The following is a 17,142-nucleotide window of genomic DNA, read 5'->3' as shown; positions in this document are numbered from 1 at the left end:
ATATGCAGATATTTGAACCTAAAAACGTGTATCTGTTCATAGACTAAATCTATGAATTAATATATAGATATAGATACATATGTATCTCCCTAGGTATATATTTTTCAACTCAAATATAAAATCAAGAACTGTTTATAAATTCTATGCTTATAAAAGATACAGATTTAGAATTGTCATGACTAATTTCACATAAAACCACATTAATACATCCCAAAATCATTAGTCAAGCTTTGGGGTGAAAACCAACTGAGAATTATAGTTTTAGAGTTGTTAGATTCTTATATGTTGTCTAGTTCATTCCTCTTCATTTTACAGAGGAGGAAACTGAGGGAAAGAAAGGCTGTCACACCCCCATTATACAGATAGTAAGAGGCAGAGGCAAAATTCAAAGCCAGAATCATTTATTTCATACCCATAGTTCTTCATTTTGCACTATAGTGTAGCCATAATGAAAATGTATATTTATATGAATATTTTCATAGGCATACAATTACAGAAGTAGATATATCTATCCACTTGGCTGAGGTATCATCAAATCATTTAATGTTATATGATTTCTGATTCACTTAGTCATAAATCCATTTATTAAGACTGGAGAAGGGGGGGAAGGAGGGAGGGAGGGAAGGAAGGAGGGAAGAATGGAGGGAGATAGGGAATGAGAAAGAGAGAGAGAGAGAGGGAGAGGGAGAGAGAGGGGAGAGAGAGAGAGAGAGAGAGAGAGAGAGAGAGAGAGAGAGAGAGAGAGAGAGAGAGAGAAGAGGAGAGTGTAAAGGGAGGAAGACAACAAAATATTAGAGAGATAACTACCTACTCAAAGATAGTTTATAATGGGCAAAAGATAACATTTGAAGGATAAGTATTGGTGATCTATGATTCTTTCAGCATAGGCTTGGTCCATATTCTTAAAGGTAGAAAAAGAAATAAAACTCTACACTATGGCTTATTTTAGTCAAAATATTATATTTGCTAAAATTGTTATTAAGATAATGTTCTGGCATATTGGTTACAAGAAAATTTGTTAAAAAAAAACTTTAAGAGAATACTGGAAGAAACCAGAGGTGTCTATCTCTCTTTTTTTTTTCTGATTATAAACACACTCCCTCCCCCCAAAAAACCTTTTAAATTTTCATTCTATTCATAACATTGCCTACCAAGGTTTTGTTTTTGTTTTTATGTGTAAGGAAATTCTCTTGTGTCCATATTCAAATGGTCCAATGGATCAATGATCTCATTAATGTGAATCCCTTCAAAAGATGAAAATTATAACCTATACATATTTCTCCATTCTGTGGGACTCATGTTTATGTCCTTCTCTAGGTTTACTTCATGGATGTATCTGATGCACTGAGAACCTTACTCATTTGTAACCTCAAATATTTCTGCTCTTTCATTATATACTATCATATTATCTCCTCAAAATGAGAGAGTAAGCTCAATAAGGGCAAGTGTCATGACTATTTCTTCTTTTGTATCCTGCACATCTAGCACAGTGATTAATTCTAATTTAATTCTTTGCTGGATAAATTACATCTAAATGTGGTTTTATCTGGAGAGCCTCATGTGTCTTCACCTACTAGGTACTTTGATGCTTAGATGACAACTTACTTTTCTATACCACAAAAACATTGATTCTTTGAAATTCCAGAATCCAGGTCTTCATGGGTTATTTGAATTCTCCAAAGTAGATACAAAAATTCACAAATCTTATCTTTATTGTGATTGTGATTGTTGTTGTTTAGTTGTTTCAATCATGTCTGACTTTTTCTGAACTCAGTTGGGATTTTCTTGGTAAGATACTGAATGGTTTGCTCTTTCCTTCTCCAGCTCACTTTGCAGATAAGAAAGATGAGGTAAACATGAGTGAGTGACTTACCCAGAGTCACAGAGCTACTAACTATCTGAGGCCAGATTTGAATTCAGGGAGATGAAACCTTAGTGCTCTATCTACTGTGCCACCTACCTGCCCCTTTATTGTAATGGTAAGTGTTATATATTGAACTTTTTATAGAACTATATAAAAGGGTCTCTGTCACCAATATCCATTTTAATTAATTAACCAATGCACATTTATTACCTACCCTACTAAGGGGACAAAGAAAGGTAAAAGACAATCCCTGGTCTCAAGGATCACAAAATCTAACAGTGGAGAACAAGGTATATATGGAATAAATTGGAAATAACAGAGAGAATAGAAAAGGTTTTCTGAAGAAGATCGAATTTTAGCTGATATTTAAAGGAACCCAAGGAAGTAGGGAGGGAGAGAGCATTCCAAAGATTGAGGATAGTCAGTGAAACATGGATTGTTTTCTTCAAGGAAAGCAAGGAGCTCAGTGTCACAGATGCTTGAAGACAGAGAACATGAACTTGCTAAATTTCATCTTCCCTAGCTTAAACTTCCCTCCTTCTTTCCCTACATTCCCTTGTAGAATAATTACCTAAAAGTCATCCCCTTTCTGGGTACCTACAACTGTATGTTCTGTAGTTTATCAATGCACTTCCTCTAGTAAATGGTGTGTCCCCACCTCCCTTGCCCCATTTTCATGCCATGCTTTTAGCTATTTCTTTTTATTGATATCTGAAGTCAACGTAAAATACTCATGTACTGGATGCTTTACTTAAGTTGGAAATAGAAAATAAAAATTAAAAGGGATATTAAAAACTCAATGAGAAGTTTGGCCCATGTGGGGACATGTCTGAGGGCAGGAAGTCAGGAATGGAATTCACTTTTTCCTAAACTAAGGGATTTTCCATTAAGGGAATATGAAACTGAGTTGCTTTTTGATTAGCCAGTTGAGACTATAGGCCTCACTAACAAATGAAGTGAAAAATTCTGAACTAACCTGAAGCATGTGGCCTGAAAGATTACCAAGAGATCATTGACACTTCTCCAAGTGAAAAGTGCAGGAAGCCAGAGCAGCAGCAGTGGAAGCAGCAAGAGTAAGATTGAGCCCCATGGATGGCAGCCAAAAAGCTTAAAGAACAGTAGTAGGGAAGAGAAAGACATCAGAAGCTGAGATAAAGATTTAGCAGATAGCTATGGCAGAAAGAAGTCACAGGTGGTAGAGTCTCTGTAGGTAACATCCATTGCAGATGAACAGCAATCATCCCAGCCTCAAAAGGAGAGAATACAAAGCATAGTGGAAGCAGTATGATCTCCTAGTCTTTCCCGGGATCTGTGGGAAGTAGAATCATATGGAAACAAGAAGAAGGAATATTTTAATCAAAACTGTTCTTCCTCAATGGTACATAAATCTATGAGAAGTTTTAAACATCTGTGAAGGGAACAGGATATTGAATGACTACATTGCTTGATTTTTTTGTACTGCTAGTTTTTTGCTTAGCAAAACAGTATAGCAGATAAAAATCTGGAATCAGGGCACTTAATTCAAATCCTGCCTTTGACTTAAAATTTTTGCCATTTACTGCAAGCAAGTCACTTGATTTTTATGTTTCACAGGAAATCTTCTAGTATATTGCTAGTAAGTTATGAACAAGTTATGATTTCCATTGGTAGAAGGAATATCCACACTGTGATTTCCTCACTGATAAAAATCACAGGGTTTATGGGTATTTATCTTGCTATTTTGTCTAAAATTTAAAAACTTTCTATTTGATTTTCAATTACTTCCTGGTCTTTTGGTAGAGAATCCACAAGAAGAGGGTATCAAATATTTGCACCCACCTTGAATCCAAGAAATAGTATTATTTCTGTGGGAGGGGGGATTGTATGTGCAATACCCATTTTATTATGAATAGTTTTTCAAAGATATTTAAAGATATGTATAAAATAAATGTAAAATGATTTATAGAATTAGGGCCTCAATAAGATTCCCTAAATTAGTGTTTTCAGGGATTTGTTGAGTATTTTTCCTCTTTTATTCAAAATCTAGACCAATGCTTCTTACTCTGGACTTGTGAACAGATTTCAGGATGTCTACAAACTTTGGTGGGAAAAAATGTCTTATTTTCATGGACTTTTATGTGAAATTAGCATTTTTTTCAATTATGATTTTTAAAAAGCATTATTTTGAAAAGTCCATAGATTTCATCAGAGTTCCAAAGGGTTCATTTCTCTCTCTCTGTCTCTTTTACTCTCTCTCTCTCTCTCTGACTCTCTCTCTCTCTCACTCTTGCTCTCTCTCTGTCTCTCCGTCTGTCTCTCTCTCTCTCTCACACACACACACATACACACACACACAAATCCACATATTAAGAACCACCAGTCTAAACTGAATTTTGTTTGTTTCTTCCAATGCAAACCCTATCCACTCATCTTAAATCAAATAATCAATATATAATTAGGTTAAAGTGCCTTTAACTTAATTAAGTTAATTAATAATAATGAAGCATAAATTCACTTTTTCATTATTATTATTATTATTATTATTATTATTATTATTATTATTTGGGCATTGCTAATTTGGTAATTTCTTGTGTGACTATACAGATTTATAATGATTTTTGTTTTTCTTGCCATTTCAATAGGTAAGGGAAGGAGGTAATTTGGAAATAAAAATAAAATAAAATTGAATTTTTAAAAAGTGTCATTGAATTATTTGAGGAAGTCTCATAGTACATTTTTTGGAAACATCATTTTCTATTTTGTTGAAAAATTTTTAGCTTTCTCTGTATACTGCATACTTGCACCATAGCTATTCACTTAGAAGGGAACCAGCAATCAGTGACAAGATTTGGCCTTCCTTAAGGACTGCTAGTTTTGTCTACTACCTACTGACTAAGATAATGATGACATTGAAACAATTTTATACAATGCTATAAGACTCCATGGAGAGATGTAAGAAACAAGGTAAACTATATAGGAAAAAAGAAGGCAATGAAGTGACTATACTGCATGAGCTATTAGAAACTGTGAAGCATTCCTACAACTCCAAAATGAAAATTGCCAATTAAGGTTTTTGGACAATGGTAGCTAAATTCACTACTGCTGAATAGGAGCTTGTACATTAGTTTAACATTCTCACAACTGAAAATTAGAACCACTGAGAGTCATATAAAAGGTCTACTGAGGGGATGGAGGCCAATCCTCAGAACCTAGTGAGTGACCCAAGGTCAACACTCTCTTCAAAAGGCAATGTCACAGTGGCAACAGTGATAAAGGCTAGTTTCACAGTACAGACTGCACATCAATGCATTTGTAGGGGGACTCAATTTATATTTACAGTCAGTTTCATAAGGGCTCTAGACCTGTCTGTCTAGAGAGATCTACTTTCAGCTCTTACTAGAACATGATACTTAAGAAATAAAGGAGTGGCAGAGAACTAATGAAGAGAAACTTAAAAGATTAATGGATAGCTTTGAGGTTACAGGTCACATTCAATAGGCAGTTACTATCATATTCCTGATTTTAATAGATAATTCTGCCAGGTTTCCTGATAAATTCCTGTGTGAGCAAGAAGAAACATCCAATCTTATAACTGATAAGAAAGGGAGCTTCAAGGCGTTGTTATTATGGGAAAAACACGTATGGATAATACTATTCCAAAAGAATGGATTTTGGTATATGCTATACCCTTAGGATCATGTGAACAAAAGAATAAGGTCAGTGTCTCAGTTGCTTAGGGTTGACCCTGGAAAATAAAGGGGAAAATGATGGACAAAGGAGTAGTTGGAAACTACTTTCTATATTCCTCAAGGGTATGTCAATCAATCAGTGAATGAGAATATATGAGGTTCCTACTATGTGCCAGGCAATGTAGTGGGGATACAAAGACAGTCCTTCCCCCAAAACTGGGCTTAACTCTCTAGAAGGTAGCATTCTAGCAGAGAAAGATATGTACACAAACAAAAGAAGTACTTACCATGTGCTAACATATAGAGATAATAATTACAAAAGTGAGACAGTTCTTTGCATCAAGGCACTTGCTTTCCTTTAGTAGGAGACAATATATTTAGAGACATTTTTCTGGAGAGTCTCATGGATGGTGAGTTGTTCTATTGGACAGCCAAATAATAAGTCCTTTCCAGAGACAATGATAGGGTTTTTTGATTTATAATTTTAAAAATGAGAGTTGGATACAAAAACATTTAAGGGTTCTTCTGGCAGTAACATCCTTTTAAAGTTTACTCCCCAGTCAAGACAGTTCAATCCTAGAGCAAGCATTCAAAGACTGAGGGGGTTAAGTTCCTCCAGAGAATAGAGGCTTGTTGAGAAGATATCCAGTCCACAGGATGCAGTTCAATCAGAGAACTGAAGCAATAGAGTGAAGAGCAAGAAGACCAAGGGATCACACATGGATGAAATATAAAATATGAGGTAACAACCACTTGACTTGAAATCAGGAGACATTTTTGATGGATCTTAGGCTTAGAAATACTGCTTATTAGCTGGGAACTACTATGGATTTTGTTGTTTTTCAGTTATTTCAGTCGTGGCTGACTCTTTATGTCCCTATTTGGGGTTTTCCTGGCAAAATTTGGAGAGATTTGTCATTTCCTTTTTCAGCTCATTTTACAGATGAGAAAACTGAGGCCAAAAGTCTTCCTGTAGACATTGAGATATAACTTGAATCATGAAGGAATCTGGAAAGCAAGGTGCTTTAGGTTCCAATTTCTTAAACTATGGTTCATAACCCTATATGGGGGTCTCATAACTGAATGTGGGGGTTACAAAATTATTTTATTATCAGTAAGTTTTTTTTATCAATCTTTCTTATTAGATTTATTATCAGTAATTTACCATGAGTCATACAGCTATTAAGTTTCTGAAGCTAGATTTGAATCCAAATCTTCCTGACTCCAGGTCCAGAGATCTATCTACTCCACCACTTAGCTGCCCCACTCTGAATGTTATCTCATTTATAGAATGATTATGATTCTTGGTCTCTTTATTTCATAAAGTTGAGGGTAGCAAAAAACTTTATAAACTACTTTAATATCTATAACAATGTAAGCGATTATTTCCCCAATATTTTACTTAAAATTCCAATTTTGACTTGGAATAATTGAGAAGCATTAATAGACAAGGAGAGAGAAAATAGATTAGAGTCATCTTAATAGGTAGGTCATATAAAAAGAATGTTGTGACAAAGAAAGAGAGATTCCTTATTCTAAAACAAAGATGTTATAAGAGCATAACATAATTCTCTTATCTTCTTTGAACTTAAATGAGCATCCTCAACTGAACACTCTACTCCAGATCTGTTGTGTTTAGAGCAAAGAACAGTGGAAGAAAAGCTATTGTCTCCCTCGGCATGTAAATCACTCTTTTCTCAAGATTCAGATCACATTTGTCCTATAGCATTATACTCCAAATTTTTTCATTTAGTATTTTATTTTTCTCCAGTTTATAATATGTCACTGCATGGTGAGTCTGCAGTCTACTAGAACCCAATTCCTTTTAAATCAAACTATTTTCTAAGTCACACCTTCCTAACCTTTACTTATAAAAATGATTTTTTAAAAATGCAAACACAATCTCTGATGTGATATTATCTCTGCCATCCATTACCATTATTCCACCCACCATAGGAAGTAGCCCTATTCTTCCTTAGATTACTTATTTGACAAGTTTTTGTATTCATTCTCCATGATCATGTTTTGTTAAAATCTAAATCATTAAAGACTTTCTGGTGTTTCCATGTCATCATCTCTAAACAACTACTTCTTTTGAAAAAGAAAGAATAGAATTATTTATCTTTCCATCTTCACAACTTTTTTTACTTTAGAGAGTTATTTTTTATGTAAAATTTTGATGCACAGAGTATCATCTATTTGAACATTGCAAAATTTGCTTCACAAAATATGATTGACTATACTAATTTTTTTCTACTTTATCACTTTTATTGCAATCAAAGTTCAAGTAAACTTCATCCATCATCTGAGGCTGACTCTGCAAAGTTACCAATAATCCCTCAGTTGTCAAATCTAATGTCCTTCTCACTTCTCATTCTTTTGACCTCTGCAGCTTTTGACAAGTTTGATGACCCTATTTTCCTTGATGGTCTCTTTTAAGTTTTCATGACACTTATCTCTCCTAATGCTTTTTCAACTTGTTTGACTACTCCTTCTCACCCCTTTGCTGGCTATTTGCTAGGTCATCCCTGCTATGTATGGGAAAACCAAGAAGCTATACCTTAGTTCTCTTCTCTTTTCCTTCTATACCATTTTCCTTGATGATATCATTAGTTCCTCTACATTCAATTATCAATGATTTTCAAATCTATTGAACTATCTCTAATGTCCCTGCTGACCTCCAGATTCACAATTCTAACTGCCTATTTGATATTTTAAATTGGATGTCTCATAAATGTCTTAAACTTTACATGGACAAAACCAAACTCATCTTTTCTCTCAAACCCTCTCCTTTTAACTTCTCTGTTGCTGTCCAAGGTACTACCATTCTCCCTGTCATCCAACCTCATAACTTAGTTTCCATCCTTGACACTTTCTCTCATCCCATATATCCAAGTTGCTGTTAAGTCCAACTAATTTTTACCTCTGTAACATTTCCACTACCCTAATATAAACTCTCACCCCCTCACACCTGAAGTATTGCAATAGCCTCTTGGCTGGTCTCTCTGCCATAAGTCCTCACTTTAGTGTATTCTCTGACCTTATTTCATGGCCCTAGCTAATAAATTTCAGTGACTTACTATCACCTCCAAGACCAAATATAAAAAACTCTTTTTGGTATTCAAAAATCTCCATGACATCCTCTTATCATCCCACCACACACAGATACTTCTCTAGTCTTGACTTAAACTTCCTTTTCCATTCATGTACCCAGTGACACTGACCAACTAGCTGTTCCTTATATAAAATACTCTATGGAATTCTCTTATTCATCATTTCAATGAAGTTGCACATAAATTCGTTATCATATCTTCATGCCAGATTTCAATCAGTTTTCTGGTCTCTTCAAATATATCCTCATTCTTTCTAAGTGGCTTGAAATTATTTCAATGACAGAACTGATTCTGTTTCTGCCTCTTTTGATTGTCACTCAAATAGAAAATTCATTCTTACTAGGCTTTATTAGTTGTATTCCATCTCAGACCAAGACTCTAACCTTCCTACAGTTATAAGTTATAGTTAGAAATACCTTCTTCTGCTTGGCCCTCGAAGCCAATCATAAGCACAATGATTGAGATTTACAGAGAAATAGAATAAGACTTGGATTAAGGGAAACATTTATAACAAAAGTAAAATTGATTGCCTCTTATAACAATGAGTTCTCTTATTATATACAAGCAGAAAAATAACTGTATGTTTTGTCAAGTCAGCAAGGATTTATTAAGCATTTACAATATGTAAGTCCTCCGACTAAACCCTGATGATACAAAGAATAGCACAAAAAAAAAAAAAAAAAGAAGTCCCTACTATCAAGAATTTCCCAATCTAATGGGAGGGGAAATGTAATCAGCTATGTAAAAATGAGTTATGGGCAGGATCAGTTGGAAATGATTTCAGAAGGAAGACACTAAAGTTAAGAACAATTAAGAAAGGCTCCATATGGATGTAGAGACTTTAGCTGAGACTTGAATCAGCAGTTAATAGGTATTTGTTATGTATCAGGCATTGTGCCAAGTGCTGCTGAGGATAAAGAAAGATAAAACAGGATCCATTTTCTCAAAGAGCTCAAATTCTAATAGGGAAGATAACATGCAAAAATTATAAAAAGATACATATAGTATGAAAGGTGTAGTAGAGAGGGAAAAGGAGCAGGAAGACACCAAGAAAGGTTTCCTATAGACATTGAGATATGACCTGAATCATGAAGGAATCTGGAAAGGCAGGTGCTCTAGGTTCCAACTTCTTAAACTATGGTTCATAACTCCATATGGGGGTCTCATAACTGAATGTGGGGGTCACAAAATTATTTTATTATTAATAAGTTTTAAATCAATCTTTCTTATCAGGTTTATTATCAGTAAATATTTGATTTGTATACTTATTTTATATACTTATATGCCCAGTCACATAAAGATTTCTCATCAAAAAGAGATCATGAGGGGGAAAAGTTTAAGAAGCTCTGCTCTAGGTCAGGAGAGAGGGCATTCTAAGTGCTAAGACAGGAGAGTCAGTGGACATTCTGGTACTCAGGAGAGAGAAAGTCAGGTGCAAAGAAAAATCAAGAAAGCCAGGGTTGATGGACTGAAGAGTAAATGGGAAGAAAGTATACTCCTATTCAGATATAGGTCCTTTTTACCTCCACAACAATGTGATGCTATAAAATTTCATACTAGTTTGAAGTAACTACTTGCACCAAGGAGATGTTGGATTTTATCCAAGAAAAGAAAGATGAACAATCACCTGAATTTGTAATATTCTTCCTATATATAGTGGAAATGTCTGGTACTGAAGAAAGTAAGTTGCTTTTAACCCTGAAGACTGGCTTCACAGGTAAGGGACAGGTGCTGAGCAATAGGAATACAAGGTGCAGTAAATCAAGCACAACTGCCCTACTCTTCCTATCACTTTCATTTTTTACTTAGCTAATAAACAAATCTTTTTTTTGCATGTCTAAAACACACTTTATCACAAGCTTTATTAGCAGAGGCAGAGATAACAACAGTTATAGAAAGAGCTTTGCAGTTTAAACAAACATTTTAGATCAACTATTACGGGGCAAGCATTATGCCATATGCAGGAGTGGGGGGAGAGAAACCAAAAAACAAAACAAAACAAAACAAAACAAGCATGAATCTTTGACCTCCCTCTGCTTACATTATATTCAGGGAAGAATAAGACAATCTGTACATATATAAGTATATACAAAAATATAAAATGAATATTAGATAATTGGGTGTTATGACATTAGCATTCTACATAAATTAAGAAAGATTTCATGTAGAAAGTAGAGCTCAAGCTGAGTTTTGAAAGAAATTAAGTTATTTAAGAGGCACGGTGGATAGAACACTAGAGCTGGAATCTCAAAAACCCAAGTTCATATTCTGTCACAGACACTTACTAGTTGTATGATCTAGGTAAGTCACTCAACCTTTTTTTGCCTCAGCTTCCTCACCTGTAAAATGGGAATGATAATAGTACCTACCTCCCAGGGTTATTTGATGATCAAATGAGATGATAATTGTTAACACTTAGACCAGTATGTGGCACATAAAAGCTATAATTTTTTTTTATTACTCCTCTTCTTCCTCCTTTTTCTTCCTCCTCTTCCTTCTTCTTTCTTCTTCCTCTTTTTCCTTCTTCTTCCTCTTTTCCTCTTTATCCTTCTTCTTCTCTAGGCCTGAGAGACAGTGAGTGAATAGGCTTGGAAATGGGAGATGTAGTGAAGGCATGAGGAACAGCAAGGGACAATTAATTGGATCACAGAATGTGGGAAGAGAAGCAATGTTTAATATCCAATGAACTCCAGTAGCTTCCTATTGCTTCCAGGAACAAATACAAAAATGTGCTGTTTGACATTCAATGCTCTCTATAACAAAACCTCCTCCTATTTTTTATTCTTTACTCTGCAACAAGTATTCTTTGATCCATGGACACTAGCCTCCTGGATGTTTCATAAACAAGACATTCCATCTTTCACCCTCCTTCCTCTGCTCGTGCTATCCTCTCTGGCGTCCTTTAAGTTCCAACTAAAATCCTACCTTCTGCATAGGAAGAATTCCCTATACCTTTTAAATTCTGCTTCATTCTCTCTATTAAATATTTCCTATTATTTTCCATATAGCTTTCTTTCTATATGTTTGTTTGTATCTTGTCCCCATTAGATTGTATTTCTTTTTTACATAATAGCTTTTTATTTTTCAAAAATACCTGCAGTTTTCCACATTCACACTTGCAAAACCTTGTGTTCCCAATTTTTCTCCCTCTCTTCCTCCCTTCCTCCCCCCATCTTTTCTCCCCTAGACATCAAGTAATTTACTTCAAAAGTAAAATTAGGACAAACATGTGCAATCTTTCTAAACATTTTCACATTTATCATGCTGCACAAGAAAAATCAGGTCAAATAGGAGGAAAAAGCAAGCAAGCAAACAACAGCAAAGGTGAAAATAATATGTTGTGATCCACGTTTAGTCCCTATAGCCCTCGCTCTAGATGCATATGGCTCTCTACATCACAAGTCTATTGGAATTGGCCTGAATCACCTCCTTGTTGAAAAGAACGAAGTCCATCACTGTTGGCTATCATATGATCATCTTGTTACTGTGTATAATGTTCCCTTGGTTCTGCTCACTTCACTTAGCATCAGCTTATATAAATCTGTCCAGGCCTCTTTGAAATCATTGCTGATCATTTCTTATAGAGTAATAATATTCCATTACATTTGTATACAATAACTTATTCAACCATTCAGCTATTAAGTTTCTTGAAGGCAGGAACTGTTGTTTGCTTCATTTTATATCCTCAGTAATAAGTATAGTGACTGACAGCTAATTGGTGCTTGCTAACTGTGTAAATTGAATTAAATAAGTCTAGAAGAATAGATTGGGGTTAAGATCTGAATGGGTTTAATTCCTAGATATATGATTTTATATTTGTTCCTAGAAGTAATAGTGATCCATTGGAACTTATCTCATGAGGGAGTGAAGTGGTCAGACAAATACTTTTTGGCAATTCTGTAAAGGGGAAATTGGAGAAGGAAGAGATAAGTTGGAGAGATTGAGAGATCAATTAGAAGCCCATTGAAAAAAATCTAGGCAAGAAGTACTGAAGGTCTGAATAACATGGCTAACCATTTGAGAAGAGAATCAGCAATATATTTGAAAGACTATCATAAAAACTGAAATGACAAAGCTGAGAAACTAACTATGTCATCTGAGGGAGAGTGACAATTCAAGAATGATTCCAAGGTGGTGAATTTGGGGATAGACAATAATAGATGATGCTCTCTACAGAAATAGGCAAATTCAAAAGGTGGGGAAGTTCTGTTCCTCCTTCTAATCAAGTGGTCTTTCATTACCTAATCTTCTTACCCCTAGTTCACTGTACTGAGAAATCAGCTCTCATGCATAAAAAGAAGCAAATAAAAGTTTCCAATCTGAAGCCAAATACTGGGTTAATATAAAAGTGAGTTTTATTGGTATCTCATATTGTTTATTCTGTTTTGTTGCTTAAGATGTGCATCTTTGCCATTTGTCTTTCAAAATTTTAAAAAGTAAGGAGTTTGAACAAATAAGTTATTTTGTATATTTATAAATACTCAAATTAAACATAAAGGATATAGAAAGAAAGACACTATCTATATTCAGAAAAAAAGAATTGTTTTGTTGTATTACATTAAGGTTGTTTTTTCCTCATAAACTAAAAATAAAATTAAAAAACCTGATGATTTTGACTTTTTATGCCTAATTGTTCAGATATTACCTGAAGAATACATTCTGACTCACCATCTAGCCCTGTACTCTACTTTGTACTTACTTTTGCTAAGTACATGCTCTAAATTGTCTGATTTTAGACTCCTAATTCTCCATTAACAATTGGCCTCCAGGATCCTCTCTGGCCTTGGCCCACTTCAACCCTATTCTGTGTTCTATATCCTAGATCTCCTAAGCTGAACTCCTTGTCCTGATTTCAGGACATAACCATTTATCCCTTTTATTCCTGGAGTTTACATAGTTAAAGCCTATAGAAAAGCAGTCTGTTCCAGCTTCCCTGACATATTAAGAGTCAGAACTATGGTTGTATAAAAGGCATATGATTTTAAGACAAGGCTAAGAATGAGCTTCTTAGTTACTACTTACAGGGAAAACTGAGGTCAGCTCAAGAGGTGATTAACAATAAGCAGTTAGACCAAAAGATGGTCCATTGCACACACAGGTATATATTTTAGAAAATCATAAATACAGAACTGGGAAAGATTTTAGCTATCACATGTTCCAAACTCCTCATTTTATAGATCATTAACTAGGCTCAAAGAAGTGAAGAAACTTGCAGAAAATCACACAGGTAGCAAATGCCTAAGGTAAGATTTGAATCCAGGCCTTCCTAACACCAAGTCCAGTCCCATGCCCTTTCTACTATATCCCCAATAACCATCCTGTTAATAGTGACTTATTTTATTTAAGAAATAATTGTCACAATTGATTGAGTGCTTTATGGTAGTTATCCAAGCCTACCCGATTTGTTCAGGAATTCAGGAATTAGGTATCTACCTATTGAATCCTATGGCAACTCTCCAAAATGCAGGCAAGGGAGGAAACCAACAGTCTCTAAAGGTCTGGCCTTGCAAACCCTAGTATGAATTGATAGTGAATATGATACAGGAAAAAGAAAATATAATTTAGAGGGCCATGTGGGAGTGTTTATATGAATAAATATTATAGCATCATGACCAAGAAGGACAAGAACCCTGTTCACAAGAAGGATGTTTGATAATATGAAGCACATAATAAAGTCTCATCAAAGAGATTATGGAAAATGACTATGTAAAGATGCCTTGCTAATTTTCTTAATTGAGTTATTGTTACAAGTTCATGAGAAAAATTGAAGGACAGATTCATCCCCATTAAATCCTGTTTAATCGAAAGATAAACATCTACAAATAGAAACACTAATGACTACATATTTTTTTAATGCAGCCAACCACCAAAAGCAGCCCCACACATCTTCATGAGAGCCAAGAGACTTAATTTTACCCCCAGTACCTATAACCATTATTAAAAATAAATTAAATGTTCAGAGGAAAGTTAACAATGTGCTATTAAGTGACTTTTATAATAGCAGGGAAAAATCAAAATGCATCAACTGTTAATGCTAACATTTAATTGGATAATACAGAAAAAAAATTTGCTAATCCTTACTTACTGCCAGATACATCGCTGCATAGACACTCAGAGCTGCTTCTTTGGAAGGGAAGGTTTTCCTAGCTCTCATGATGAGATCTGGGTTACCAGTACAGGCCTCTTCACCACTGATGAACTGTGTGAGCTGCTGACATCCAAGAGCCGTATAGTTGGGCTTGCAGAGTGCAAGAAAATGTGGAGCCAGATTCCCTGTCACTACCTGTCCGGCATTCACAAAGATATCTGTAGCAAACAGCCCAAATGTATAAATCCCTGAGGAAGAAAGGAAAGAGTGAATCCCTTAGGTTACCTTAGACTCTAGTAGACAATAAATCAACAGGGAAAACATTTTGGGAACCACCAACATTTTATACATATGGCCCTCTCTTCTTCCCTCCACCTCCTTTCCTTAACCATCTGGAGTGGCGGGAGTGTTAAATTATTTAAGACTCTTGAGTGTTGTGTTCAGCTGTCTGCCACTAGCTATAATTTCATGCCTGGAATGTTTATAAGACATAACTTGCAGGATGAAAATGTATTCTGGAATCTTGGCACAGTAACTATCTTTAAGGCTCAAACTTAGGTTTCACCTACTTAAGAAATTCCCTTATAGATTCTCTCAGTTGTTATTACCATCCCTGCATTCATCTTTTTCCTATAAAATTTGTATTTAATTATCCTTGTATATATTATTAATCCCTCCCCAGTAAAATATAAATTCCTTGAGGGCAGAGATAATCTCACATTTGTACTTATATCCCCTGCACCTAGCACAGTGTTTAGTACATAAATAATAATTAATGCCTATTTGCTTCAGAAATGTGACATATATTCAAAGCACTTTATCAGAATCTATATTGTTAGTTATGCTATTATATTGAGATATACATTTCTTCTTTTATCTAGAAATATTTTCATCAGTCTGCTAAAATGAAAACTGAAAAGGCAAAATGTTATTTTGTGAGTTATATTTCTATATCCTTCATATAAATATTTTTGGAGTTGCTAATTAGCAATAAAAGTCAATGCCATTTTATTTCATTATCATGAAAAATCTTAAATGAAGAAAAATGGTTTTAAAGGAATATCAAATTGCATCAGAAACAAATCTTAAATAAATAACTAAATAATAGCTAATTGATCTTGGACTATCAGCTTTAATTACCTGGGACCATGTGAACATGCATGGGTATATATGTAGATATGTTTAAATATGTAATTACAAATTTATTCTGATAAAAGCAATGAAATCATGATATTTAAATTATTATTAAAAGAATGAGAAGATAAATTATTTTCGGTTATTTTAAATAATAAGATCAAATGTCAAGAACTACTTTCTTACACATAACATTTGCTGAAACTATGTTACTCCAGTATTAAAAAAAATCCTCCAAAATCATTAACAATTCTAAGAAGGTAGTCTAAGGCCAAGGTAAACTGCTCCAATATTGCCAAGAAAGTTTTTAAAAACATAAAAAAGTAAAATAAATCCTCAATAATATGAATTTTCTATCAATTTCATCAATACCTCTAGATCCTGTGAGACTAGAATTAGTTTTTGTGCAGATTGATGACCAAGAGCAAAAGAAACATTGAAAGAAATTTTTATTTTGTTTTGTTTTGTTTTGTTTTTTCATTTTTGGTGGTGGGGATGGAAACATAAACGTCTCACGTTTAAAGCAAAGAAAGAAATATTTAGTCCTTAAAAATTTCTTTAGTAGGGTTTTTTTTATCTTAATTTTTAAAAAATCCAGGTATAGAAAATAAGCTTTAGAATAGTTTTTTTCTCTATGCATGATCATAACTTAATAATTTTTTTTGGCCCACAGTAAATCCAGACACAGGGCCAAATGCATCTACTAATGTATGTCTTCCAGAATTGTCAATGAGCACTAGGATTTGGCCAAGATCACGTGACTTAGTGTTCCCAAGTTCCCTGGCCAATTCTATCATTATGACTTGCTATCTCTTTCAGTGTCTACAAGTAAAGTAAGTGACAATGAAGTTAACTGGATGCCCCTCTTCAACAATAATATGCTTTTGTTATAACCTACTAGCAAGAAATAAACCCAATTTCTTCTAAAATTAAAACAATCAAGGAAAAATAATTTAATCACTTCCTTGGTATAGAATAAAGAATATGGACTTATGGTCAGGACATTGTAGATTTGAATTTTGCTTTAAAAAATTACTTGCTATGTGACCATATGAAAGTTTTTCCAATTTCTCTAAAGATCAGTTTCCTGATATGTAAAATGAAGATAATATTTAAGGGAGCAAATGATATTTTAGGTTCAATGAACTTAAGGAAGTTTTTAAGTATTTTATTTTAAAAAGTCATATAATGCTATATAAATAACTATTATTATCCTATCAAACTCATACTTAAATTGTAAAAAACAAATATTCCTTAAATTTTATTTTTAATGGG

The 17,142-nt window shown here is 34.2% G+C and overlaps 1 protein-coding gene across 2 annotated transcripts in view; it reads right to left on the bottom strand.

Moving 5' to 3' along the window:
* The window catches only part of PLPPR5 (phospholipid phosphatase related 5), a 178,837-nt gene that overhangs the window by 91,469 nt on the left and 70,226 nt on the right, over positions 1 to 17,142 (bottom strand). For both annotated transcript variants that reach the window (XM_051993276.1, XM_051993277.1), the window contains one exon: positions 14,731 to 14,981. In XM_051993276.1, coding sequence (XP_051849236.1) covers positions 14,731 to 14,981 — 251 coding nt within the window. The remainder of the gene's footprint in view (positions 1 to 14,730; positions 14,982 to 17,142) is intronic.

Source organism: Antechinus flavipes, chromosome 4 (genome assembly GCF_016432865.1).
Source record: "Antechinus flavipes isolate AdamAnt ecotype Samford, QLD, Australia chromosome 4, AdamAnt_v2, whole genome shotgun sequence".
Classification (NCBI taxonomy): Eukaryota; Metazoa; Chordata; class Mammalia; order Dasyuromorphia; family Dasyuridae; genus Antechinus; species Antechinus flavipes.
The sequence above is the reverse complement of the archived record's forward strand: the minus strand, read 5'-3'. Positions and strand labels throughout refer to the sequence as shown.